The sequence below is a fragment of the Amblyomma americanum genome, chromosome 1 (genome assembly GCF_052857255.1).
Source record: "Amblyomma americanum isolate KBUSLIRL-KWMA chromosome 1, ASM5285725v1, whole genome shotgun sequence".
In the NCBI taxonomy this organism is placed as follows: domain Eukaryota; kingdom Metazoa; phylum Arthropoda; class Arachnida; order Ixodida; family Ixodidae; genus Amblyomma; species Amblyomma americanum.
This window is the reverse complement of record NC_135497.1, coordinates 221,343,863-221,368,769: the sequence shown is the minus strand read 5'-3', so window position 1 is coordinate 221,368,769 and position 24,907 is coordinate 221,343,863. Positions and strand designations below refer to the sequence as shown.

At 47.6% G+C, this 24,907-nt stretch overlaps 1 protein-coding gene across 1 annotated transcript in view; it reads right to left on the bottom strand.

Annotated features, from left to right (window-relative positions):
- The window catches only part of LOC144114660 (lysosomal alpha-mannosidase-like), a 346,286-nt gene extending 340,064 nt beyond the window's left edge, over positions 1-6,222 (bottom strand). The window contains exon 1 of the mRNA XM_077648538.1: positions 5,981-6,222. Coding sequence (XP_077504664.1) covers positions 5,981-6,130 — 150 coding nt within the window. The 5' untranslated portion in view covers positions 6,131-6,222. The remainder of the gene's footprint in view (positions 1-5,980) is intronic.
- Between the last annotated feature and the right edge of the window lie 18,685 nt (positions 6,223-24,907).

Genomic DNA, 24,907 nt, shown 5'->3' with positions numbered 1-24,907 from the left:
TTGCGAGTGACTTCCAAAGGGACTGACCTGAAGCGGCTGAGAAAAGCGCCCAGAAGTTTTACTGCACCTCCGCAGCCGCCACAAGCTCAGCGAAAGCTATCCATTCGCGCAGCTGCGCTCGCATAATAATAATAATAATAATAATAATAATAATAATAATAATAATAATAATAATAATAATAATAATAATAATAATAATAATAATAATAATAATAATAATTGGTTTTAGTGGAAAGGAAAATGGCGCAGTGTCTGTCTCATATATCGGCGGACACATGAACCGCGCCGTAAGGGAAGGAATAAAGGAGGGAGTGAAAGAAGAAAGGAAGGAAGAGGTGCCGTAGTGGAGGGCTCCGGAATATTTCCGACCACCTGGGGATCTTTAAGTTGCACTGACATCGCACAGCACACGTGCGCCTTAGCGTTTTACCTCCATAAAAACGCAGCCGCCGCGTTTGGGTTCGAACCCGGGAACTCCGGATCAGTAGCCGAGCGCCTTAACCACTGAGCCGCCGCGGCTCCAAACGACAGAATATTCCGCTCTCTCTCTGTTCAAACGTTTGTTTGCAGAAATGTTTGCGAGCGGTTCTATACTGGAAATATATTATAACGCCCTTTTCTCAGCAATTGAATTTTGGGAGTCTCCTGTGTACATTCGAATGTGGGGATTATGCTGAAAAGAAGTAAGCCTTTGCCCTCAGAAGATCGTATACATGAATGACCTAAAATCGTTCTTTTTGCACAGCACTTGTCGGTCCATACTTCCACAGCCGCTAGAAAATGACACTCTACGCCACTGCCTCCAAAGGCTAGTCTGAACTTAGTGCGCCAGTTTCGTCACTTGTTTTCTGTTTTTGACAATGTCTTTTGTCTTGGCGACGGTGACCGCAACCTTCGCTGTGGGGTACTTGCTACGTTATGAAGACGCCCGCCGCACGCAGCGTTGGCGAAATTTGCCCACAATCAATCAATGATTTTACCCATCTGCCCCGAAAATGCGACAGTGCGACCACGTGTAAAGAGGGACCGAAGTACCATGTCGGCATTGAAACTGCAGTCTATGCTTGTTTGTTCCGTGGGTCCCGTCAGTGTAGTTCGTACCCGCCATTTGGTCCCGTCAGTGTCGGGCATTCGGTCAACCCGTTTTGACATCAACTGCTTCTCTGTAGAGGGTGACAGATGAAACAGTTGGTTTCTTAATGAACTGACTCGTTCACTCAGAATGGCCACAGTTGCGCACGTTCAAAATGAACGTCCTATGTCCCTTCTCGCACAAGCGCCAGCCGCTGTTGCCGCTGCTGCTGCTACTATTGCTGTCACATCTGCTCGTTGATCTTCGAGCTTTTAAACTGGGCCGTTGTATCAAGCATCTTATAGCTGCAGCGATGCCGCAAGATGCAGCTCCCAGTGGGCACAGAACAACGCTGAAACAAGAAACAACCCCCCAGGGTTTGTGACAACCAGATCGCGCGAGGACTGTTCAAAGCTCCAACGCGGCAAACAGAATAGCCGCGCAGAACTAGCACGGAGCTCAGTGGGTGAGTGAACAAATAACGAAGCGCGCTGTGAAACACCAGACGCGTGAGAATGGAAAGGAAAAAAAATGAAGAAAGGACTTGTTAAAACCTAGCTGCGAGGGAGAATGCTCGGGCAGACACTCAAACAGCGGCTTATGCAGCACATGCGTTCGAGTGCGGTTCCTTTCACTGCAGAGCCCTTGAGTTCAGCAACGAAGGCAGAAGCCCTCCAGAGCGGGGAGCGCGCGCTGCTGTCTTGAAACGCACGGCGATTAACGCAGTGGTCCAGAAGTGAGCGGTGGCGAGGACATCGGAGGGCAGAGGACAGTCATCGCTGCAGTTTGACTCGCGGCTGCCTTGTATACAGCTGTAGTAGCCGCTGGTATCGCAGGCGCACGTCTATGCGATTTTTTAAGCGCCGAATGCTCGGCCTCCCCAATTCCGCTGCCGTGCGTCTGGCCTGAAAATCCGGGTACTCCGGATCAGTAGCCGAGTGCCCCAGCCACTGAGCCACCGCGGCGGGCGCGTCTAGCCTGCTCGTCGGTGCTTGGGGACACTGAACGCCTTAAGCGTGAACGAAGTCGGCTGCATACGTGGAGACGAGATTCAACTGCGTAGTTAATTCTGGATCCAGCTAGTTTCGTTTTATGTTTCTTTTATTGTTTTTTTTTGCCCAGATTTCAGGTGTGCTTCTCAACGCCTGATGGAACTGGACGATAAAAGGTGGGCAGCTAAGGTATTTAAACACTTATCTAGAAAGAGCGTTGACTCAGAGTGGCGAGAAAAAAACTAGGAAACTAACCAGTAGGTATGCAGGAAAAATGGAGGGAGAAATAAACAGTGTTAAGAGACAGGTTAAAAAACGCAGACTGTAAAAACTGGACTAATTCAATGGAAAAAAAAAACAGAGTGTAGAACCATATCGAAATTGGAACAGGCAGATCAGGAAGGAAGCGTTTTATGATAACTCAGGAGGCAGTGCCCTCCTCTTTGAAGCTAGTTCAGTGTGTCTTTGAACGCGAAGCTACAAAAAGAAATTTAACCAAGAAGATGGCACGTGTGCAGAGTGTGGTAAATCCGAAGAAACAATTGAACGCCTTATACTCGAATATAGTGCATGGTACCCATCCGGATGTCGATGCAGGCATAGTCATACTCACTGCGGCCCTAGGGTTTAGAGATAACAAAGGTCATGTGAATGAATCTGTGGTAGAATTAGCAAAAAGCGATTGGAAGATTGGTGGCTCAAAAGCAGAGAGGTGATATGTTAGAAGTGTGGGATTAAAAGTTGTATATAAAGAAAATGGCAAATTTATCAACCGATTTACTAAGCCGTTAAAGAAATATAAATAAAACAGCCGGCCATGGTGGGGGCAACTGCCACCACCCCGTTTCAAAGGGGACGCTCCTATCTTGCATCCATCCATCAATCTTTACTCCCCCCGCCTGGATGTACTTCTTAGCAGGTGTTGAAAGGCACACAGACGGTACAGATGTGCGACGCGGACTTCGCCCAAACTGTGTGTCACCCCTGTCGATACGATGCTCGGCCGCATCTTTCCGCATCACCGGCGGGCATAACAGCATGTTATGCCGGGACTCCGTTGCAATTTGCCACCCATATCATACCTTTGTGTTTGGCGCATTATGGGCTGCGTTACCGCTGAGCCACCAAACGACAACTGGTTTGGTTTATAGGGGTTTAACGTCCCAAAGCGACTCAGGCTATGAGGGACGCCGTAGTGAAGGGCTCCGGAAATTTCGGCCACCTGGGGTTCTTTAACGTGCACTGACATCGCACAGAACACGGGCCTCTAGAATTTCGCCTCCATCGAAATTCGACCGCCGCGGCCGGGATCAAGCCCGCGTCTTTCGGGCCAGCAGCCGAGCGCCGTAACCACCCAGCCACGGCTCCCAAACGACAACTACTACTGCTGCTATGCTGGAGCACACAAGGTTACTGTTGCCACATGCGATGGCGAGGCGTGCTTTAATCGTCAGGTGCGTCGTACCATCGCCCAAGCCACGTAGAAACAAGGCAACTGGATAATTTTGGTTGACTTCCTGCGCGTCAATCGCTTGTTGGCGCAAAAAGCGTGTATGCGCCTTATATGCGAATAAAAGGTATGGTGCGATTCACGCTGACAGATGTTATCTACCATTATAATAAGAGTATGCGAGGCCTTCGAAGGCGTACTTGATGCGACTGCTTTTGCCTACTATATTCTAGTTTATTAGTACATTGCCTCTTCTCCTTGTCTAGCAAACGGCAGCATACTAGTGTTTCGTCCTCTACTCCTAGCAAATGCGTGAATCTTATCCCTCTTTTTTTTTTTTTCACTAAGAAAGGCTTGTCAAGAGAATGAATGCAAGTTAACTTCCTCCATGGGCAGTTCGTTTTTCTCGCGCAGAGGTGAAAGAAAGCCCTCACGGAGATATTTCGTCGCCTATAAATTTGGCTCGGATTCTTGCCCCAATCGCACGTGCTTCGAGTTCCTAGTGCGCACTCCTTACTTTCCCCAGTCCTCCGAAAACAATCAGAATACGTACTTACACCTTCGCGAATGATTTATTTGGCACGTATGTCTGCACCTTCGGGGTCACTTTTGGATTGTATATATTGCTATGCTTTCTGCGTATATCCTTTGTACGTTCATTAAACTAAGAGGCCTTCAGGGCTTATCCTTCCAAAACGACCGCGCCGGCAGCGAGTCAAGACGTTACTTTCTTGGCTATTCCTTATGGGATCAGAAAATATACGTCATTTACTTTCCGCCTTTTCGGTACCAACGCAACGAATCGAGCAGCACTCCGTCCGTAATACCGTGTAGGCGACACGCTGAGAAAGGCATAATTATATTCTTCGACGCCGGACAAAACTCGCGCTGACGGCTCATTCGAAAGCAACGAACGTCGTCTGCGAATTTCTTGAGGCGCCGCCCTGCAGCACCTGCACCGCCTTTGGGCAGGGAAGATGAAGGCAATGAAATCACTTTGAGGTGCCATTGTTCTCTCGCTATACATGTGCCCATCTCCATCGCCGTTCCTCTAATTCGGTTTTCGGAATAACAAGCGCTTTGAGTCGGACGGGCGGCAGTAAATTCTTTCTTTCAATGCGGAGGGCCTCAAGCGTGAATCACGAGTGCTCCTTTCTTCTCCTTCCCTTTGGACGTGTCGAACAAAGGCGACGAGGCCGCTGCCAGATGAGGCGCGAATTCTGCGCGGCTGATTTGACAAAAATCAAGGCTCCTATTTCAATCCGCTAGCGAAAAAAAAAGAGAGAAAATAGAATCAAGAAAGGAGGAAAAGCGGACGGGTCTGGAGTTGTTTATGCGGCTATTCCGTGGGCGCTGCAGCTTCTCAGTGTTTAGAACAAAGTGCGCTTACGCTGCGTGTCATTATCCCCCTGTATGTGTCCATATACGATGCACAAATCTTGCCATAAGGCAGTTTAAACTTCCTGGTATCAATAAACATTAGGCTCGTTTCGCGATCTCAAGATAAATGAAACGACGAACTTGAAGGTCGTCACGAATGAACTTATTGTTTTCCACGTAGCCAAGGCGTCCAGCGCCTCGCGGCCTTGATCAGAAGTGACGAGATAGCACAAAAAAAAAAAAACGTCGCTAAAGAACGCACTTACCTGCTCCCGCGTCAACGTCGTTTGGTGAGTCAGTTTGTTTAGGTAAGTTAAGGGCTTACGTGGTATATAAGCAAACGTTCTGAATGTGCAAATAAACAAAAACTTTCGCGCCCGTGAACGTGAAAGGGACGCACACTAGACGAGGTCCGTGTGGTGTGCGTCCCTGTACGCCAAGCATCTGGCGCTTGTAGTTTTGGAAAACAAAACAAAAGCAATTGCAGAAAGCGCTCGACAGAATGAAGTGATCGAAAATAAATTAATACAAGAGAAGCAAGCGCAAATAAATCTTCTCAGGCGTGGTACGGTTGCTCTAAACCCTGTTTAGACAACATGATCGCACAGCTGGCGCTATTAGTTCTTGTTTCAGTCGCAGTATATCTCTTTCGAGAAGCAATTACGTTGCCGATCACAGTTCTCTGTCAGTTCTTTTGAGCAACAGAAAAACGCCAGTGCGAGACCATAAAAGCATGTCTTTCCATTGTTTCATTTACTTTCTTTTCTAGAGTCTTTGAGCTGCGCTTAAGTACTGCACAAGGAAAGAAAGACTGACATTTAATTTTCGCGAGTGTTTCACAGCGCCAAAAGAGAGGTCCATTTGACGTGCTTCGGATCTAAAATGGAAATAACTGCCAATGCTCATGACAGTTCAGTGGTGATAACTTACCCAGCTACACCACGACGCCCTGCCGTCCTCTTATTTTTTTTTCTTTTCAGCCCCCTCCCTGGTGACAGCGGTGTCAACACTTTCATCGTTTTCGGCCGAGAGCAGACGACAAACGAGTGACGCGCGCGGAGCAGACGACGCCGTGAGTGCGCTCACCTTGTAGATGCAGGCGGTCTCGTGGCGGCGTTCACGCTGCGCCGCCTGCCGATGCTGGAGGCCGGCCAGCGCCGAGCAGAGCACGAGCGAGAGCATGCCCGAGAGCAGGAGCATAGTGGCCAGGCCCTGCACGACCGGGTCCCTGCGCATATCCAGGGCGACTGACACCAGCAGCGGGAGCGAGACCCGCTCATGCTCGTCCTCCTCCCTCAGCGACGCCGGACGCCCGCTCCGCGCACCGCCCGCCGCCACCGCCTCCACCGAGATGGCGCCACTGCGGAGAACAAAGCGAGGCGACGTAAGTGGAGGCGCCAATTTCGAAACATGTGCTCCGTTTCCTCAATCAACTACAGCATGACGTAACAAGGTAGATGTGACGCAGGGTGATAGAGAGTCTTTCAGCCTAATATTTCTTTTATTGTCTTGAAAACTGCTGCAATAGGTCGCTTTACGTCACAAGCCTTGCCAGGCCAGAAAAACTCGCTTACAGCTTGCAAGCAATATGAAAGCAAACACGCGCTGCTGGCCAATGGCGCTTCTGAGTTTGTTCTAGACTCAATGGGAACATACCGTCGCGTTTCAGTGCTATTTGCTTTGCAAAGACAGACAGCAGAGAGACATTACTCTCGATATTGCAACTGCTCTTTAAAATTGGGGGCGTGCCACCTCTTTTTTGCGACGGGTCATGTCAATGGAGTGTTTTAGCATAGCCTAAAAGTACGAGTTCAGGCGTATACTGGATTAAAAGACGCCTCTGTGCACTCGCAGTGCCAGGTGCGGCACCAGATTGGGTCACTGTGCGTGCGCAGCCGGCTTCCGGTAATCCGCTATTTCGTCTCCACTATGCTAAATCTATATATTTAGAAAGCCACGGCCGTGCGGCCGGCCCGCATCGGCATGCATTCGCTTGTTTTCATATTCATATCGCTTGCACCTGCACATCAGTACACGAATGAAAGTACGCCCACCGCGATGGGCACCGAGGAATGACAGCAGTGTGGATGCAGCACTGACAATAATAAGGACAAACGGAAGGGCGCCAACAATACGCGTCCTCGCTACTCTTTTGTTCTTGCCTTATGATCAGAACGCTAATAAAAAAGAAATAAACGCGAGGATGGCGGAAAAATTAAGCTATTACTGTGGTCGTACCTCCGTTCTTGTGCCTTTTGGCTCTAAGGATACATCACCGTCAGATTGTTCCTTTTTATTTGACTCCACGAAGAAAAAATCATTGGAAGATACTGTCAAAGCTATGCACACCATGAGAACATTGTTTCATGTCATGCTGCAGCGGAGGTACATTCGTTCCTACACGGCGAACTGTGTCAGTACCGAAGTCATATTCCAAGCTTTACGTGCGCCTGAGCATTTAAAATAGCGTTGCCGATACAGAGCAATGAAATGAACACGAGGTCAAGTGATAATAGGTAACCTTCGTTTGGTTTCCGTTCACTGACAGAAATACCCTGCTTTCGTTTTAGGCAAACAGTTGGCCAAGTCATTGACGCAGCTAGGAATTTCTTCCAAGACTGTGCTAGAGGGGTTCTACCATGTCAAGCTCCTGAGGAACGGCGTTGAGTAAAGAGGAAACGTTCCTATTTTCATTGTGCCACCAGACGTCTAGAAACTAGAGCAGGAGGCACGTATTATCTTAGTTGAATTGAAGGACACACGAGTCGCTGTCCTGTTCGGGCCTATTGTTGCCATCCTGTTGTTTGAACGTTTTCTTTGTTCTCCCGGTTATATTTGCACTGATATAAAAAGGTGTATCTTTCACAGAATATGAGCATATTCTTGCTTCTCTACGTAAGGTTTATTGACGTTTAGTTATGCAGAAATTGTACGTTACAGCAAAATTGAATGCACCAATGCAAGCATTTTCCGATTTATTAAAACAATTCGTATTTCTTAGTCCAGCCTTGTGCAGGAACGGTGCGTGTGTGTGTTGCGATCTTTGGTTTATGAAATTTATTCCTAGAATTGCGATTAAATGGCCTCCCCGCAGTTTTTCGTATCTTCTGCAAACAACAGCAACGTATTACTGATTATAGATCTTTGCCGGCGACTAGCTTTTTGAAACAAGCGGCGCTAAGAGCGGGGACGAAGGAACGATGAGAAGGCGTCTCATCGCTGCAACAAATTGACAGACTAATATGCAGCAACAGATGGTCTTTGCAGTCAGTGCACACAACAATACAGCTCAATAATCCTCTACAGCCTCCTTCCCCCCGGCCCTCCCCCCGAAGGTCAGAAAACATTGCAGCTGGCGAGAAAGAGAGCTACTTTAATGTTGCAACTTACGAGTAACTAGCCCCTTGCTCCTTGCACCAACGTGTCGGCTTCTTTGTGTGCACGGTTGCTCAAAGGTGAAAACATCAAGCGTTCTTCAGGGGGTTGGTGGCACTGTGAGAACATAGTGTGTAAACGTCAGTGCCGTGGTGATTTTATTTTAGTGTGAATAGCACTCTTTAACGGCGTCCAAGCCCAGCCAAGAAAATTGTGTGAAGTATGACCTTGAGGGTGACCCGCGCGACCACAGGTAGTTACTGGCCGTGCTGGGAGATGGCGCCACGGGTCCAGTGTTGTCAGCGCGCGCATTACGTAATGGCCGCAGCGCGGCGTTGTCGCCTCGCTCAGCATGTGCCACCAGGACTGCGCGTGTGCCTCTTGGACCTCATTGAGGGTGAGCAGGTTGTTGCTGCTGTTATTTATGTACAGGCACAGTATGTTGAGGGTCTGAACTTCCTTGATGAGCGAGCAAGTCGCCAGGATGATCGCCAGGATAAAGACGCGGAAATCAGGGAGGCGAGAAGAAGATACTCTGCGACTGATGCAGGCTTTCGTCGTAAGCCGAGTCATCTACGCAGCACCGTACCTTCGCCTCAAGAAGCATGACATCAAGAACCTCGACGTCATAATCAGAACAGCCTACAAGAAGGCCCTGGGCCTCCCTCTACCGACATCGATGGGCCGGCTCTTAGGACTGGGCGTGCACAACACTATAGACGAGCTGATAGAGGCACACCTCACGGCGCAGGTGGTACGGCTCTCCACTACTCGGACTTGCCGACAAGTCATCAGTGAAGGTCAGATGTTTAGGGGAATCCCCCAAGATGGAATAGATTTGTAATAAGGGAGTAATTACTCATTGGCATCCACCCAAGCGCAGCCATACGGCTACAAAGAAAAACTATACAGCTTTCTCAGAAACTTCGTAGTTAAAGAAAAATTTGTCCTGGTCCGGGGTTCGAACGCGTATGACTGTGCTTGGGTGGATGCCAATGAGTAATTACTCCCTTATTACAAGTCCTCAGCGTTTTAAAAATCAATTGCCCCCGTGTTGTGCTCGCGCTCCCTTCCTGTTGTTGAGTTCGGCGAATTTGAACATGGGGAGGATTCCCTGAAAACCACCGCGAAGGTGAATGAGCCCTCTGGAAGAAACGTGGCTGCAGGAATGTCGGAAGCAGCGACGATAATAGCGTCCCCGCGTGTTCGAACATGCCATGGGGTCGACGAACGGAGTGTTGTCCTCTTCAGTCACGGTGGGGTTGAACAATTTCCCCAGAGCTGCGCCTTCGACAGAGGTTCCGCGTTCCGGTCATCAGTACAAGATCTTTCAACCCCTGCTGGGAAACAGCCCGCATTCCTGTGTCACGCAGGCGCCTTCCTGTTCCACATGGGCGCAGTCCGGACCCACGTGCGCGCCCACCTGGAGGCCGCGTGGACGACAACGTGACCGGGTCCTGTTCCCTTTCCCTCGACCGAGCTGCGAGAGAACATCAGGACCGCCCTGCCGTGGGTGGTACCATCAGTGCCATCGTGTGACTGGACATCATTCTTCGAACTGTATTCCCCAGCTAGGGATCTGGGGAATACGAAGAGTATTTAACGAGCTGCTGGTTTGGTACCGAGGGAGAGCCCCCTCTTGAGAGACACCCTTTGCTGGGAGAGACTCCCGACCGCTAAGAAGATCCCTTTACTGAGAGGCACTCTCAGTTGCCCTTACTTGTACGTTATGTAAATAGTCATTGTATAAAGTTTTCCAAGTTTTCTTCCTCCGATCGTCCTCGTCTCTTCTCCGGCCCAGTCACGCTACCTGAATCCCAACACCCGACAGCTAGACACCAAAACGACATTCCAGCCTCATGGAGCGGACAATTCAAGGCAGCTCCACTACCCAGGAATATGCACCCCAATTTTCACCAGCCAAGACGGCAAGCACGAGCCGAAGCTATGAAAAGGCACTACGGCGGGCGCGAAGGCGTGTTCTATGTCGATGCTGCGGGTCCCGAGCAGGGAATGATGGCCGTCGCGGTAGTGCACCAAAATAAAACAATGAACGGACTAGTACTGGCTAGCCAGGACATACTGGCTGCGGAAGAATTGGCGATTGCTCTAGCTGAAACCCACACTTCCTCGGAATACATTCTTACATATTCACACACATCAATTACCTCAGGGGCAGGATCGCACCGCTAGCAGCTAAAATCCTGCAAGATAGCTACACCCGTGGCTACCAACCGACACACAAGCACTTAATACGGGCGCCAGCCTACCATGTCACTATGACATCCCAGGGAACGAGAGCGCACATGCCTCAGTCCGAGCATTTCTCCCCCGGGCACCCAGTACGGATGCAGTGGAACCTCTTACCCCACTACTAACTTACACCGACATACTTCAGCACTTAAGATTATCCCGTCGGGTCTGCCCTACGCCGGCTAAGACAAAGGGGAGGAACTACACCTCCGGAAGCTACAGGCCGACACTTACAACAACCCACGAAGACTACGCGCAATAGACCCGGAGTAATTTGACTCACAACGCAAATTCTGCGGGGAGAAGGCGGACCTGTATTATATGGCATGTGCCTGCCAACGAAATCAGGCGGTCACCGTTAATAACAAGCCAATGCAGGAGGGGTGGGAGGCAGTTCTGACCAGCTCGGACGAAACGAGTTAAAAAGAACTCATTGAAAGAGCCTGGACAGCAGCCTACGCCAATGGGGTTCTGGACTGAGAGATCCTACCGCCGCTATAGCCTCCTAAACAATTTCATTAAAATATTTTCACCACTTGGACCTCCTGCGCGCCGTGCGCTGGCTACGCCCGCTCCATACATAATGCAATAAAGTCATTCTCAGCGAATATTTCATCACTGCATGGTAATTTCGTTCATTGCTCTCATGCAACTTATATTTGAACGCACCTTACCCACTCGCGTAGCCTTTTTGGGGCGCTTCTGATAAGACGAACTAATTCTCATGGGCCCTTCCAATCTGTCTCAAGGGCAGCCTACTGTATTTGAAAAGAAAAAAAATCATCCGTCGTTTACTCTTGTGGTAATGTGAATTTCAGTGACAGCTGGAGTAGCGCGAAATGCTGATGCCAGTCGGAGTGCTTAGTGATTGAGGGTAGGCGCGTAATTTAGAAGTATAGGGTAGGCGTGTCTACCGCGCCGGTCACTCATCCATGCATATAAGGCTGGTTTCTGGCGTGACAGACGCAATGAGGGAAACGGGTGAAGGGGAGAGTCAATCAGCTCGATGCGCTACTCCTACTGCATCTCGCCCTCTGATCTTTCTTCTCGAACACCTTCATGTTACGACGCCGACAGGGACGATTCCGTGCAACAAAATAACGTTCCTTGAAGAGCTGTCGCTGTAAGGCAGTTTACGGAGTACCAGAGCGGTATCGTCGCGAAAGTGGTGTCAGCAGTGGCCGACGTGGGGAAAGAAGCAAGACGTGTTGATTAGTAAGATGGTTGACTAAGTTCCAATCGAACGGACAACTGAGTCGAATAGAATCGAAGCGGACAGAAAGATTGTTTTTACTGCGCGTTCAGTGGGATGCCCCCACGTACCCTCCCGACTTGCAGGTTCGCTTACCTGCACTACACAACTGCCCGAGGGAGGAGCATTAAAGAAGGCAAGGAGCGAACGGTGAAATATCACAGAATGAAACGTCCTTCCAGGGGCGGATTTATGGCTGGCTGTTGATGGCTGCAGTCGGAAAAGAGGACTTTGGGGGATTGGGGGAGGGGGGGGGGGAGTTTTCGGAAAACACATTTCTTGAACTTTCTTGGTCGAAAGAAATGTGGGACGATGTGGCTTTTCTGTGGAAAACTAATCGCTGAGGGGCAGACAGTCAACTCCTCTCGGCCCTTTACCCCCTCATATCCTGCCATGCGTCTTTCGTGCTGACGAACCGAGCTCGGAACCTGAGAGCTCCTGACGACGCTTCTGTAGAACGCCGATCGTGCTCGAAGCATGCACGGACTGCTACAATCATGAAATTATTGTTTCAACTTTCCCTGGCAACAGGATCAAAACAGGCAGATGGCACTTCGAGAGGGGATCTTTGAGAGAGCACTTTGAGAGTCCATCTTATCTTTCCGGTAATCACGTACATGGGTCGGACAATTTCCAGGAACAACCTTCCACCCTCCTGTCGTACCTGGTTGCCCGGCAGGCTGTGTAGGCTTTTTAGGCGAGCTCCCCTCCCGTAGACAACCGCAGTAAAGGAATAGCTTTCTAGTTTGGGTACAGAAGGGTAGCCATTGGGAGATGACATGGTGTGGTGCCTATAGAACTTCAGCCCCACCTCCTCTAACTTCTGAAGCACAGTAGTGGGGGAGCTAACATATAAAGGCTGAGTGAGAACCCGAGAATCGCTTGTAGTCATTATCTTGCGAAGGCAACATAACCGATGTTCGTTAAGGGCAACGGACTGGATATAAAAAAAATGGAGGAGACACTTAAGCTCCGCCTTAAGGGTATGATTCGATAGTGTAATCGGTTAATTCCCATATATGCAGAACGTCATTCTCTACTCTACATTCATAGATCCCTGGGAGCCCTCATACCACTCGTGGTACATTGCTGCAGCGGTTAAGCGATGCGCCACTGCCCTGCGATGGCAGGTGCTCCAAGCGATAAGCCTTGTATGACCCAGGTTGTTCTTACTGAGCGAAGAATCATTAATATAACTGCCTGCTGCCGCGGTGGGCATTTTACCCACTATCCGGTGGGCAGGTTGTGATGACGCCACGAGGTCACGTGTCCTAGGTAGCCCATCTGCCTCCCAGGTTGCTTTCTGGGGTCCACCTGCCCGAGCTATGCCCGTGATTTTCTCTCACAACGCCGACGGCGGATTTTCTGCGTAACGGGGCCGTTACCCCTATCGCGTTAAAAGGCAAACCATGGAGCGGCAGAAAGTTAGGTGGGCAGATAAAATGAAGAAGTTTTCGGGGATAGCGTGGTCACTGCTGGCGCAGAACAGGGTTAATTCAAGAGATATGAGAGAGGTTTTCGCCCTGCAGCGGACGTATAGTCAGGCTGGAGATGATGGTGATGACACTTGCTGCGTAATGTGCAAAACTATAAGCTAGACATGTAGCGCGTGTGCAGTACGTGTTTCGCGAGACGTAGTGGTCGTCACACGCGGTGTCGCTACACTTCCGCTTCGGCTTGTCGGGCATCCCTCGCCATCATTGCGGTTCGCCCTCCCGGGTCCGCATGGACTAATCTTCTGCGCTCTCGGTCGCAGCCGCGACGCAGAGCAGCAGCGTCATTACCGCCTTCCATGTCGAAAATAATGCAAGAGAAATGACGTGGGCTTCGCGTCATCCTATCTACCCACCTATCATGCAGCTATCATGTGGCTTACACCTGCACGACACCAGCACCCTAGTGATGGCCGCCGCGTGCAACTCCGCGTTTTTCTTGGTGACCAGAGGGGGCAACCTCATGAGGTTTCGACCTCAACCTCAAAATGACCTCAACCTCACGTCGTGAGGTGAGGTTGAGGTGAGGTCGGCGACGGCTCGAAACTGTGTGAGTGAGGCCAGAAAATCAGACCTCAACTTCACGCGTGAGTTTGAGGTTGAGTGAGGTCGTCATTCACTGAGGTCGAAATTTTGAGGTCGACACTTTTTGCAGTTGCCACGTCTTACTCCGACGAGTGCCGCTTCCGAAGCGGAGTTGCAGCGCATCACTGCAGTGCTCATGCAATGACGCTTGGTGTTCGGTTTCCCCTGTCTAGACAACCGGATGCCGCAGTCCGCTCTTAGCTTTCGGTGCTGCGCCGTAATGTCCGTTCAGCCCGAGCCGACAGGAGGACGCACCCTTCTGGTCTTCCCGGAAGGAGTGCTGCTGTCACAGCACGCCACTCTCCCTCCCTCCCTGCCCCGCTGGCGTAGCACCCGTAGCTGCCTGCCGGTCGGCTCAAACTGCCAGGAGCACGCAAAGCACGTAACTCACGTTGACCCGCGGTAGCTTTGTTTGATACCGCAAACAAAGAAGTTCAGCCCAACAAGCACGCAATAAATTCGTCGCAGCGCGGATGGCCCAAAGCAAGACTGCTTCGTGTTCATGCTCATTGCAGGCGCTGACGTCATGGCTCTTGCCTTGCAGTCGAATAATGGAGATCCTGCTGTACACATAGATAAATTTAGTATTCCACATGTGTACACTAATTGTCGAAAGAGAACCTGCGCATTTTACGTACCTTCGTGTTTCAACAAATTGGAAACCGACCACACCTTCACCTCTGTTCGAAAAATTAAGGCATTTATACGGTCATATGTGCAGTTAAATGAATGACACCATGTGCTTCTCGTATGCTGCCCTTAATAGACAATTCATTTGGAACAATGCTCTTTCTTTATATGTAGTGCTCAAAAGATAATTCAGTTGCAAAAAATGCGCTGTCTGGTTTTTATTTTATGTGTATTGAGAAAAATACAATCTTGTTCATGTACTATGCAGTACTAATATCTTGTTTTGAGCCTCGCTACTTTGCGACATACATGTGTTTATTTGTTTTGAAAATTTATGAGGTTTCAATATTATGTTTTCTTTTTTGTTTTTATGCAAGGCTTTGTCCTGATGCAGTCCTGCTGTACTGCCCATCCACACTCACACGCATCAATGCTTAAGCGGGCTGGTTCATATCATGTACAATTGCCTGGAAATAAACTATTATTATTATTATTATTATTATTATTATTATTATTATTATTATTATTATTATTATTATTATTATTATTATTATTATTATTATTATTATTATTATTATTATTATTATTATTATTATTATTATTATTATTATTATTATTACTATCTTCTTGATCGGTCCTGCTTTGTCAGTGTAAATGGACAGACCTCATTTGTTTACACTCCAACCAGCGGAGTTCCTCAGGGCTCGGTATTAGGCCCGCTTCTGTTCTCTGTTTTTATCAATGACGTTTCCTCCGTGGTCAAAAACTCCTCGTTTCTCCTTTATGCGGACGATATAAAAATGTTCAAGGCAATACATACTCTTCATGATTGCTTGTCATTGCAATCGGACATATCCGCCTTCTCTGATTGGTGCTTGAAGAATGGGCTCACTCTCAATTCATCTAAAACCAAGGTTGTCTCATTTACGCGTAAAACGCACAGTCTTCTCTACTCTTATTCTGTGAATGGTAGGCCGCTGCCCAGGGTTGATGAAATTAATGACCTCGGCGTACTTTTCGACCGTAGCCTCAGCTTCTCCTCTCATACAAAACGCATTGCTCTACGGGCTATGCGTACACTCGGCTTCATCTGCAGGCTTTCGAGAGAGTTTCGATCCCAACTCCCTTTCTTAAAGCTCTACCTCTCCATATGCTTGCCGCTTTTGGAATATGCGTCTGTTGTTTGGAGCGGCACTTGCCAGTCGAACTGTGAAAAAATCGACAGAGTTCAGATAAAGTTTTTACGCATATTTCAACATCGGTTTTCTTGCAAAACTTCTAGCTCTCATCCCAGACGGAGTAACTCACTGCAGCTTCCTTCTCTTAGCTGCCGTCGCGTGAGGGCAGATATAATTTTCTTGTATAAACTTCTTCATGGTCACATTCTATGCCCTCAGCTCCTAGCGCGTATCCTTTTGCGTGTACCGCGAAAGAGCATAAGGGAATTCAGACCATTTCAAGTTTCTGCGCTCCTGCACTCCCTCTCCCCTCTGGACAGAATGCAAAAGTTGTTTAATTCTCTTTGTCCTCACCTTGATAATTCGAAAATTCTCTCCCTTCCTTTATATTGAATGTCCGTGACGTTCCACTTTGAGCACTCTTTTTCTCATACATAACTTCCCCTTTCATGCATTTTGTCTTTACTACACTTGTGCGTTTGCACCGGTATTATATTGTTTTTTTCTCTCCTTAATTGTACATCACGTGTACTTGTTTTCATTAATATTATTTCTTTAATACTGTGTACTCACGCCTGATTGTCTGTAACGCGTTCACTAATTACATTTCTTATTGTGTATGATTGTATTTCTAGCTTGTATTTCAGAGATCTCTTATTCGTTCATATTAGTATTGGCTTTATTCTTGTTTGTATTTTGCTATATGCTGTACTTCGCTGTTATCGGTCGTTCATTCTCTTTGTTTATTGTTTCATTAGTTATTTATATGTCTGTTGGCTGTTCTAGCTGTTTTCATTTACCGCTGTTCTCGCTGTTTCCTTGTTCTCGCTTTTTTGTTTCATGCTTGCTGTCGCGCCTAGTTTATGTGTCTTTTTTTTCTATCGCCTTGACTGCTGCATTACCTCCCCTGAGTGTCTTCCTTTGTAGTGAAATAAATGTACATTTTGTGCGTGTGAATGGTGTACCAGCACCAAGACCTTTGGGTTGTTCCTGGGCACCGAAAAAATAAAGATTGATTGATTATTATTATTATTATTATTATTATTATTATTATTATTATTATTATTATTATTATTATTATTATTATTATTATTATTATTATTATTATTATTATTATTATTATTATTATTATTATTATTATTATTATTATACAAGCTGACTTAACAGAAACTAGAGTAGTCAGCACAGGCGAGAGAATATGATTCATACTGATCCTAACAACGACATCTGCTGATTTGATTAAAAAAGCCCTAAGCCAGAAAAACCTGTAAACACCGTCGAAGCTTTTGATCGGTGACCTCCCCTTTCGAATCTCCCACTACTTCTGTATATTCCCGTTACGTAATGGAAGCAGATGCAAACATTATTTAACTTTTTATCCTTCCGAATAACCTCTCTTTTGGTCTCCGGTTCCTTGTTCCTTCTCGGAAATTCGCTTATTACACCGCAACACGAAGCGAACGCACCAGCATAGCGGTGTTACAGCGGTATAATATGCAAAACTCTAATGAATGTATGGTGAGGCGGTAGCTGATTCCTTTTCCTTTTTTTAATGAATATGTGTGAATAGAACTGATTACATGCCCGCGCTGTGCTGCTGAGTCGCTGTTTCAAACCTTCTAATATGACGTTTAATGGAGCACACTGTTGGTCTCTTCTGTTTTTAATGTGCGATTTTTGTTTGTTTCTTATCATTCTCTCTTTTTTTTTCTTTCCCGTGTGGGATCTGTTAGGTTGGCGGCCTGCCTTGCAGACGACCAGGCACTACACGTTATCTTTCCTTTAGCTATTTTGCAGACACCCATCGTTCACTTTAAAAGGCTTCGCAGAATGTTCACGCGGTGCTCGCGGGTAAAAAAACCTCGAGGATGCTGTCGTACCATTGATTATTTCAGTTTTGAAGGAAAGCAAGTGATTGACGTCCACGGGCCGACAGCGTGCCTCTCAATTTGGTGGCGCACGAACACGTGATGCGCGGGCCGCGGGCGAACGGTCCGTCGTGTGAATCGGCCTTTACGGCGCGGTTCGGGTGTCTGCCGATATGCGAGACAGATAGTGCGCCATTTACTTTCCCCAAAAAACCAATTTTCAATTTTTTTTCACCCGAACCACGCCGTAAGGCCCGTAAGGCAAGGAAAAAAAATTGAAAATTGGTTTTAGGGAAAGTAAATGGACGCACTCTGTCTCGCCTATCTCGATGGAACCCAATTCGCGCCATAAGTGAAGGAAAAGCACCCTTATAAGGGAACACCATATTCACTAGACGCGCCTTTGTTTGTTCCGAACTATCGAGCTGGCGTGACGGTGTAGTTAGCCAGCTCATCTCGCACTCCGGAGGCCCTGGTACGATTCCCTAACTCGACCAATTTACTACTCGGTTTTATTTATTAATGCTTCTGGGATTTTTCGCTCACGGCCAACGCCGCCTACGCCGACGACACGGGGCCCTTAACGCTGTCGCGGTAATACAACGTGCCTCAGTTGGTGTACTACAGTCGCAGCTTGTTAAGTGTTTTTGAAGGCAACATACAGAGGACTCAAAAGAGCATTCTCGGAATGTCGGATAGAGCTAGAAAATCGAAATATACTGATATGCATCGGCATAACCGTCGCATTGGAAAGTACATCGACGACCAGTTTCTTTATATTCGGTAACTTTTCTCAAGCCTGAAAAGAGTATCGTGAATCCCCCCCCTCCTCCTCGTCGCAATTTCTGGTATATGGTGTAGAAGGGCTGTGTTTGTCAATTGCCGGTTCGTGCGTGAATGAGCGAGAGGCTTCAATACGAACAAGTATACAGGAAGCAGGTTGTCAAATATTGACGCATATGAAGTACTCAGCGAGGTACTGGTGGCAACCGCGTATGGGGCACCCCTGCCCGCAGGCCATATACTCTCTGAGGGTTCATCCCAGATTATAAGCTTCTCCTATTGCGTGCACATCAATGCTGTCTGTACACACCTTCCATCATCATTTTGGCTTTCCTGTCTCACAGGATTCTCAGAATTGTTTTGAACTGAAAAACTTTTTAATCACTTTTTGTTTTGTTTTTCGTTTGCGTTCTGAGGTCGAATAGCCGACCTCAACCTCACAATTCGAGGTTGAGGTGAGGTTGAGTGGGGTCAGCAGTGGCCTCAGGAAAAGTGAGGTGAGGGTGTCAAAGGAGATCTCAAAATCAACTGATGAGGTTGAGGTTGAGTGAGGTCGTTCAGTTCTTTTTGAGGTTGAGGTGAGGTCCAGATTTTTGAGGTCGAATGCTCACCTCTGTTGGTGACTATGTTGGGGGGGGGGGGGGGGGCTCTTTTAGTGCACAGCTTTTAAGCGCCCATTCGTTGGTTGAGCCGCGTCGCCTCCGTCGGTGTAACCGAGGCAAACCACAAATGAATAAATGAAACATTTCCGCGACTGGGAGTCGAACCCGCGGCGCCGCGATAAGATGAGCTTCGCTGGCCACTGCACTATATAGGCTATCGCCGCAGCCAATCGCGCCTCGTTTTATAATGCAACAGACCCTCGCGCTGGGCACTGCACATCGTCTTCATCAACTAATACTGCCATCGAGCTAATATCGTCGCCAGACGTGCCGACGACCAAACAAAGCAAAACAGTGAGCCTACATAGCCTGAGACAGCTACACAGCTGAGCTCTTTTTCTGCCGCCCTCTAGTGGGGGCACTGCTTGGTGCGGTTTGCAGCAGCGAGAACACGGGACGGCGCAATTTCCGTCAAAAGTATTGCTAACTGCTGTCATTGAAATAGTGCGGGAGGCTAAGTGCAGCTATGATAAAGTGGACTGATAAGATAAGCCGAGGCGCATGAAATTGTTGCACCCCCCTCACCCTGTTCAGCGCCTCATAATACAGCAAAAAAAATTCTGAGGACGATTACAATACTCCCTAATGCGAAATTTGAGAGCAGCTGTGTAGGTGTCTCATGCTCTATATAGGCTCATTGTTTTGGTTTGCTGGGCCGTTGGCACGTTTGGCGACGACATTAGTTCGATATTAATACACAGCGCGCGAGAATGTGTATATTATTTCGATTGCAGTATTAGTTCGCAGCGGCCTCCTCTGAATGCGCCTAGGGCAGGGCCGACGCGCGCCCGCGCGAGGAAGAAAATAAAGACGGCGCCTGGCTGCGTCACGTGAAGCCACGGTTGACAGTCCTGTTCTGGCCTAGATCCGAGTCTTTTTTTTTTATTATTCGAGAAGTGTGCCATGAGGCATAAGTTGAAAAAGGAAGGGGGGGGGGGGGGATGCACGGGATTGAAAGTTAAAAGAAGGAGTGAAGAACCGTTGCGCTGAGGTAGTCGCACAGGTTGCTAATGAAACGGTTGCCCATAGTCCACTTCACGTAGCTGTCTTGTTCCTCCGCTCCTGAGGCATAGGCCTACAAGTTGAGGAAGACGACGATGTGTGGTTCAGAGCGCGAGAGTGTGTTGCATTTTCGAAGGAGGCGTGCTCTGCAGCGGCGATAGCCTAGTGCTCTCGTGCAGTGGCCAGTGAAGCGGATGTGTTTCGAATCCCTGTCACGGTGATATTTATTTATGGTTTTGCTCCGTTACACCGACGGCGCTACGCGGCTCAACCCACGAACGGGCGCTTGAGAGCTGCGCTCTAAAACTTTTTCATGATGCTTTAATTGCTTCTGGCCAATAGTTTCGCAAATATGCATTCAGAAGCACAAGATCAATCCTTACAAAAGAGACGCTGGCAGCAACGGAGATGCTGCTCTATATCGTTGCTGGCTCATTTCCTGCAATAAATTTTCGTCGTCCCTCTGTCATTCCAGGCTAAAAGCGTACCCATGTCTGTACGCGCGGCTCCGTTGACTACAAAGCAACTGCACCAACGTTCTCGCATGATCCTAGTTCACCCAATGGAAGCTTTCGTGCCCTCTTTTATGCCTGGATGCTGCCATGCAGTGTGGGCTGTTTTTCATCGTCAGAGTTCAAAATCTCTTGAAAGTTAGAGGAACTCTCGTCCTCAACACCCCCCCCCCCCCCCCCCCCCGAAAGTTAGCACTTTCCTCAAGTGTTACAATAGCCCGATACACGACTTAGAAGCAAACACCTTGGACTGTATATTTACGACAAAGGCTGCACGTTCGCATTCCGGAATGATGTTTTTTTTTCATTCTGAAGTAAACCGCGTCCTGTCACCCCTTTCTATCGACAGCATAGAGCAATGTTGCTATTACAGCAAACTACCGTAACGGTCACTGATAGCCTTGTTTTATAGCAATAAATGAGAACACGATGCCAATCGTGCGCGAAATCCTGGGTGCAGGAGCACTTGCACTTAATTTTTGTGAGAATATTAGCTTTACCCTCGTGAGACGTGTGGCGCGATAGTGGTGTTCCGTGTGAGTGGTGCCGAACCACAGGCGCGACATAAGCATTACAGCATCACGACACAACAATACTTCGTATCTCCGTTTTGCTTCGGCGGGACCGCTTCTGTCATCGCGAAGATTGCGCCTCGCGCAACTCGCCCGTCGCACATGCATACAAAGCTAACCACGGCCAGACACGAGCGATGACGGCGCGCGCCAAAACCTTGTCAGTTTGGCCGCCAGCTAGCAGAACCAGGCAGAGCGGCTGCTCCGGCGGCGCCCCGACTTTCCACGGTTCGCCGCTGGCGTCGCGCCCCCAAACTTGAGCTTGGGTTCCCTTATATTTTACCCCAAAACACAACGCACGCTACGGCTTACGCTATCGTATTAGAGGTCATATCATGAGCTAGTGTGCTTTCGTTCACATGGAGCACGTGAAAAAGTGAAAAGAGGTGACTATCGAAGATTACCTTTGTTCGAAGTTTCACGGCTCATAAAAACAAATGCGCAAGCAAAGTACGTTTATGAAGCTTCCTCCGAGCACTGTACCTTTTGTGGCCGGTATGATTTCATCCAAATGTTGTGCACATTTTTTTTATAATTAGACTGACTAGCTAAACATTTTCAGGATTGCAACGTGAAGGGTACTTGCATTCTGGATGCTTGTACTTAATGTCACAAGTTGTTTGCACCACTGGGAAAGGTAAATACCTGTCGTCTATTCTGGGCGAGGGAAGACAACAAAAAGTGCCTCAAACATTTCAGCAGTGCTGTGTCTGTTTTTTAAACAATAATTGCAGTGACTGAAAGGGTAGTAAGGAAGGCCACCAATTTACTTCCCACAAGTACACAAGGTCTATTCCAGCAAGAAGTATGCAAGTTGGAAATCAGAGCTTTCAGTAGAATATAAGTTCTGCATTTTCGCTTCCGCTATACAGTTAAATCTTGTTATAATGAAGTTGAAGGGGTCCGGCAATTACTTCGTTATAGCCGTAGCTTCGTTATAGCCCGTGCTGACCAAGCTTTCAAGGCGAATCGTCATTCCTTCTTATATCCATTATTTCGTTATAACCCGTTTCGTTATAACGATGGTCGACTGTAGTACTAAACAGTTGGGTTTTCAAATGCAGTCAAAGCATACCATTGGGAAAAAAAAAATCGTTATCATTTTTCAAATTCGCTTTCACCTCAAAAAAGTGGACGCGGAGATTCGCCGTTATTTCCTACGAACTGTCTGATGAGCCGGCACATGCATGGTTGGCTCCGTTGAAACCAAGGAGCAGCAGTTTATCAACGCAGCGTGTCTATATATGCCAAGGCAAGTTTTGACAATGAGAGGACTTACAGTTATTGTAAGATAATAATTGGTTTTTTTGGGAAAGGAAATGGCGCAGTATCTGCCTCATATATCGTTGGACACCTGAACCGCGCCGTAAGGGAAGGGATAAGAGAGGGAGTGAAAGAGGAAAGGAAGAATTAGGTGCCGTAGTGGAGGGCTCCGGAATAATTTCGACCACCTGGGGATCTTTAACGTGCGCTGACATCGCACAGCACACGGGCGCCTTAGCGTTTTTCCTCCATAAAAACGCAGCCGCCGCGGTCGGGTTCGAACCCGGGAACTCCGGATCAGTAGTCGAGCACCCTAACCACTGAGCCACCGCGGCGGGTTTATTGTAAGAGCAAATATCATTTTCATGAACACGTACGCAAGAAATGTCAAATAACAAAGCTGTTTCCAGCCACAGGGCGCAGCAAGAGTGCGTGCAACGGCGATGGTATACGCTATAGTTAACAAACGCTACACACCCTGATGTCGATTGGAAATGAGGACATAGAAAGAGGCAGTGGCTTCGTATAGGCGTACTCAAAGGAAAGCTAAATGATATAGCATTCAAGAACTTCGCTATAGACAGCTTACTGACATTTATGATAGGATGGAAGAGGACTGAGAAAATACACGGTAACCGCATGCATCGACAGCAAATATGTTGAATCCAATTTAGGCAATGCTTAGGGGGCCTACACCACTGTTTCGCAGTGGTATAAGTTCTGTACTAATTTACCGTCTTGGTGAAGGCCCACTCCTTGTGGGGATAGTAACACGAATGGCTCTCCTTTATTTGGTAACACAGTTTACGGAACCAGAGTCATGCTCCTGAAAAAAAGCTTTTTACTTGGAGAAGTTTGTGCTTCGTCTAAGACATCTTGGTATAAGCATGCAGGACCAACATAACCCTAAAACGCTGTATACGCAAGATACGTGAGCGTTATTGAGCTATAATACGCGCTGCCAAAAGTCCATGGAGTAATTGAGCCCGCTCCGCCTTGTACCTCAACCTAAATTAACCGGCCGGTTAAAATATCCCTTTCACATGAAGGTACTTATAAGTCGGAAAGGTACTTAAACATCGGAAAAAGGTGCATGTCTTAAAACGCATAAATAATAATTTCTACTGACAATCGGCAGTCGAATAAAATTCATTAATATACAATAAATAAAGAAATATAACGACTTAACAATACTCACGATAGCTAAAGAATTAAATAGCATTAGAAGATTCAAGCTAGGAAGGAATATTTGTCCTTGCTGGCATTAGCAAGACTGGGAGAGAGTACGACAAATAGAGGAGCTTATATGAACACTGAACGTGATTAAAACTGGGTTGACAAGCAAAACGATGTTTACGAGGTGTTCTCTGAGATCATGCTAATTTGCTAACTGTATGCAACATGCACTCAGTTCTAAGTCGAAATAGGGACAGTTACTTTTTTTTTAGCAGTCAATATCCAGTAATGGTATTTGAACGAAATATGTTCTGTTAGGTGTTTAATTTTACAGTTTAAAAGAAAATAATGCAACATATTTTTCTAGAATTACCAGGTCCTTAAGGTCTTTCAGGTAAATTTTAAATAAAATTGGTGTGTGTGTGTGTGTGTGTGTGTGTGTGTGTGTGTGTGTGTGTGTGTGTGTGTGTGTGTGTGTGTGTGTGTGTGTGTGTGTGTGTGTGTGTGTGTGTGTGTGTGTGTGTGTGTGTGTGTGTGTGTGTGTGTGTGTGTGTGTTAGCTCCGCAGCGCGCAGAGCGACGTCTAGCTGCTGCGCCTGGTTAGAGATTGCGCATCTTTGAGTGTAGTCTGAGCATCAGACATGCCCTATCTCGAACCAGGCGCTTCCGCTAGACGTAGCTCTGCGCGCTGCGGAGCTAGGGTGCCTCGATGCCCGCGCTTCCGCTTTCAGGGTGGGGACACCGACTCTTTTCGGCGCCATCTTGGTTCTTTCCAATTCGGAGGCGCAGGGCGTGCAGATTAACTATCGGGCAGAAAGAAAGGGGCGCGGGCGTATGAGGGCGATACCACCGTTATTTAAATGCAAATTTTCTGCTTTACCATCTATTGAGCATTTTGTTTGCATAAACTGTTCAGTTCCAGAGTGGTTGTGGCGACACTTTTCGCGTGCATCACAACCTGATGTTGGCAAGATTTGCATCTGAGGTTACCCCTTTTTATTTACTCATTTCACTCGTACACGTCATACAAACATTACTGGAATTGCACACTTGGATGAAATTTATTGTTTGCAGTACTTTCGTAACAATTTTGTTTCTTAATGTGTGTTTCCGGTCAGATTTATATAACTAGGAGAAAAATGAGGAGACGCCGCGTAAGTTCGCCGAAAGCAGCTCACGTGCTAACGGAAGAGCAAAAAATGCACTAAAAACAGTCTTCAACAATCAAACACATTTTATTTGTAAAATAATCACTCATACTTCACGTTATGAGGTCTCAACGAGGTTATAAGGCTGAAATGTAATTGCCTTACTGGAGGCTCGTACCTGCTACAGTCTTGCTAGCGTAACACTCAGCTGGCTTTTCTGGAGTGTTAAGCCATCGCAGATAGATCTGAAGCCTTGTGGACA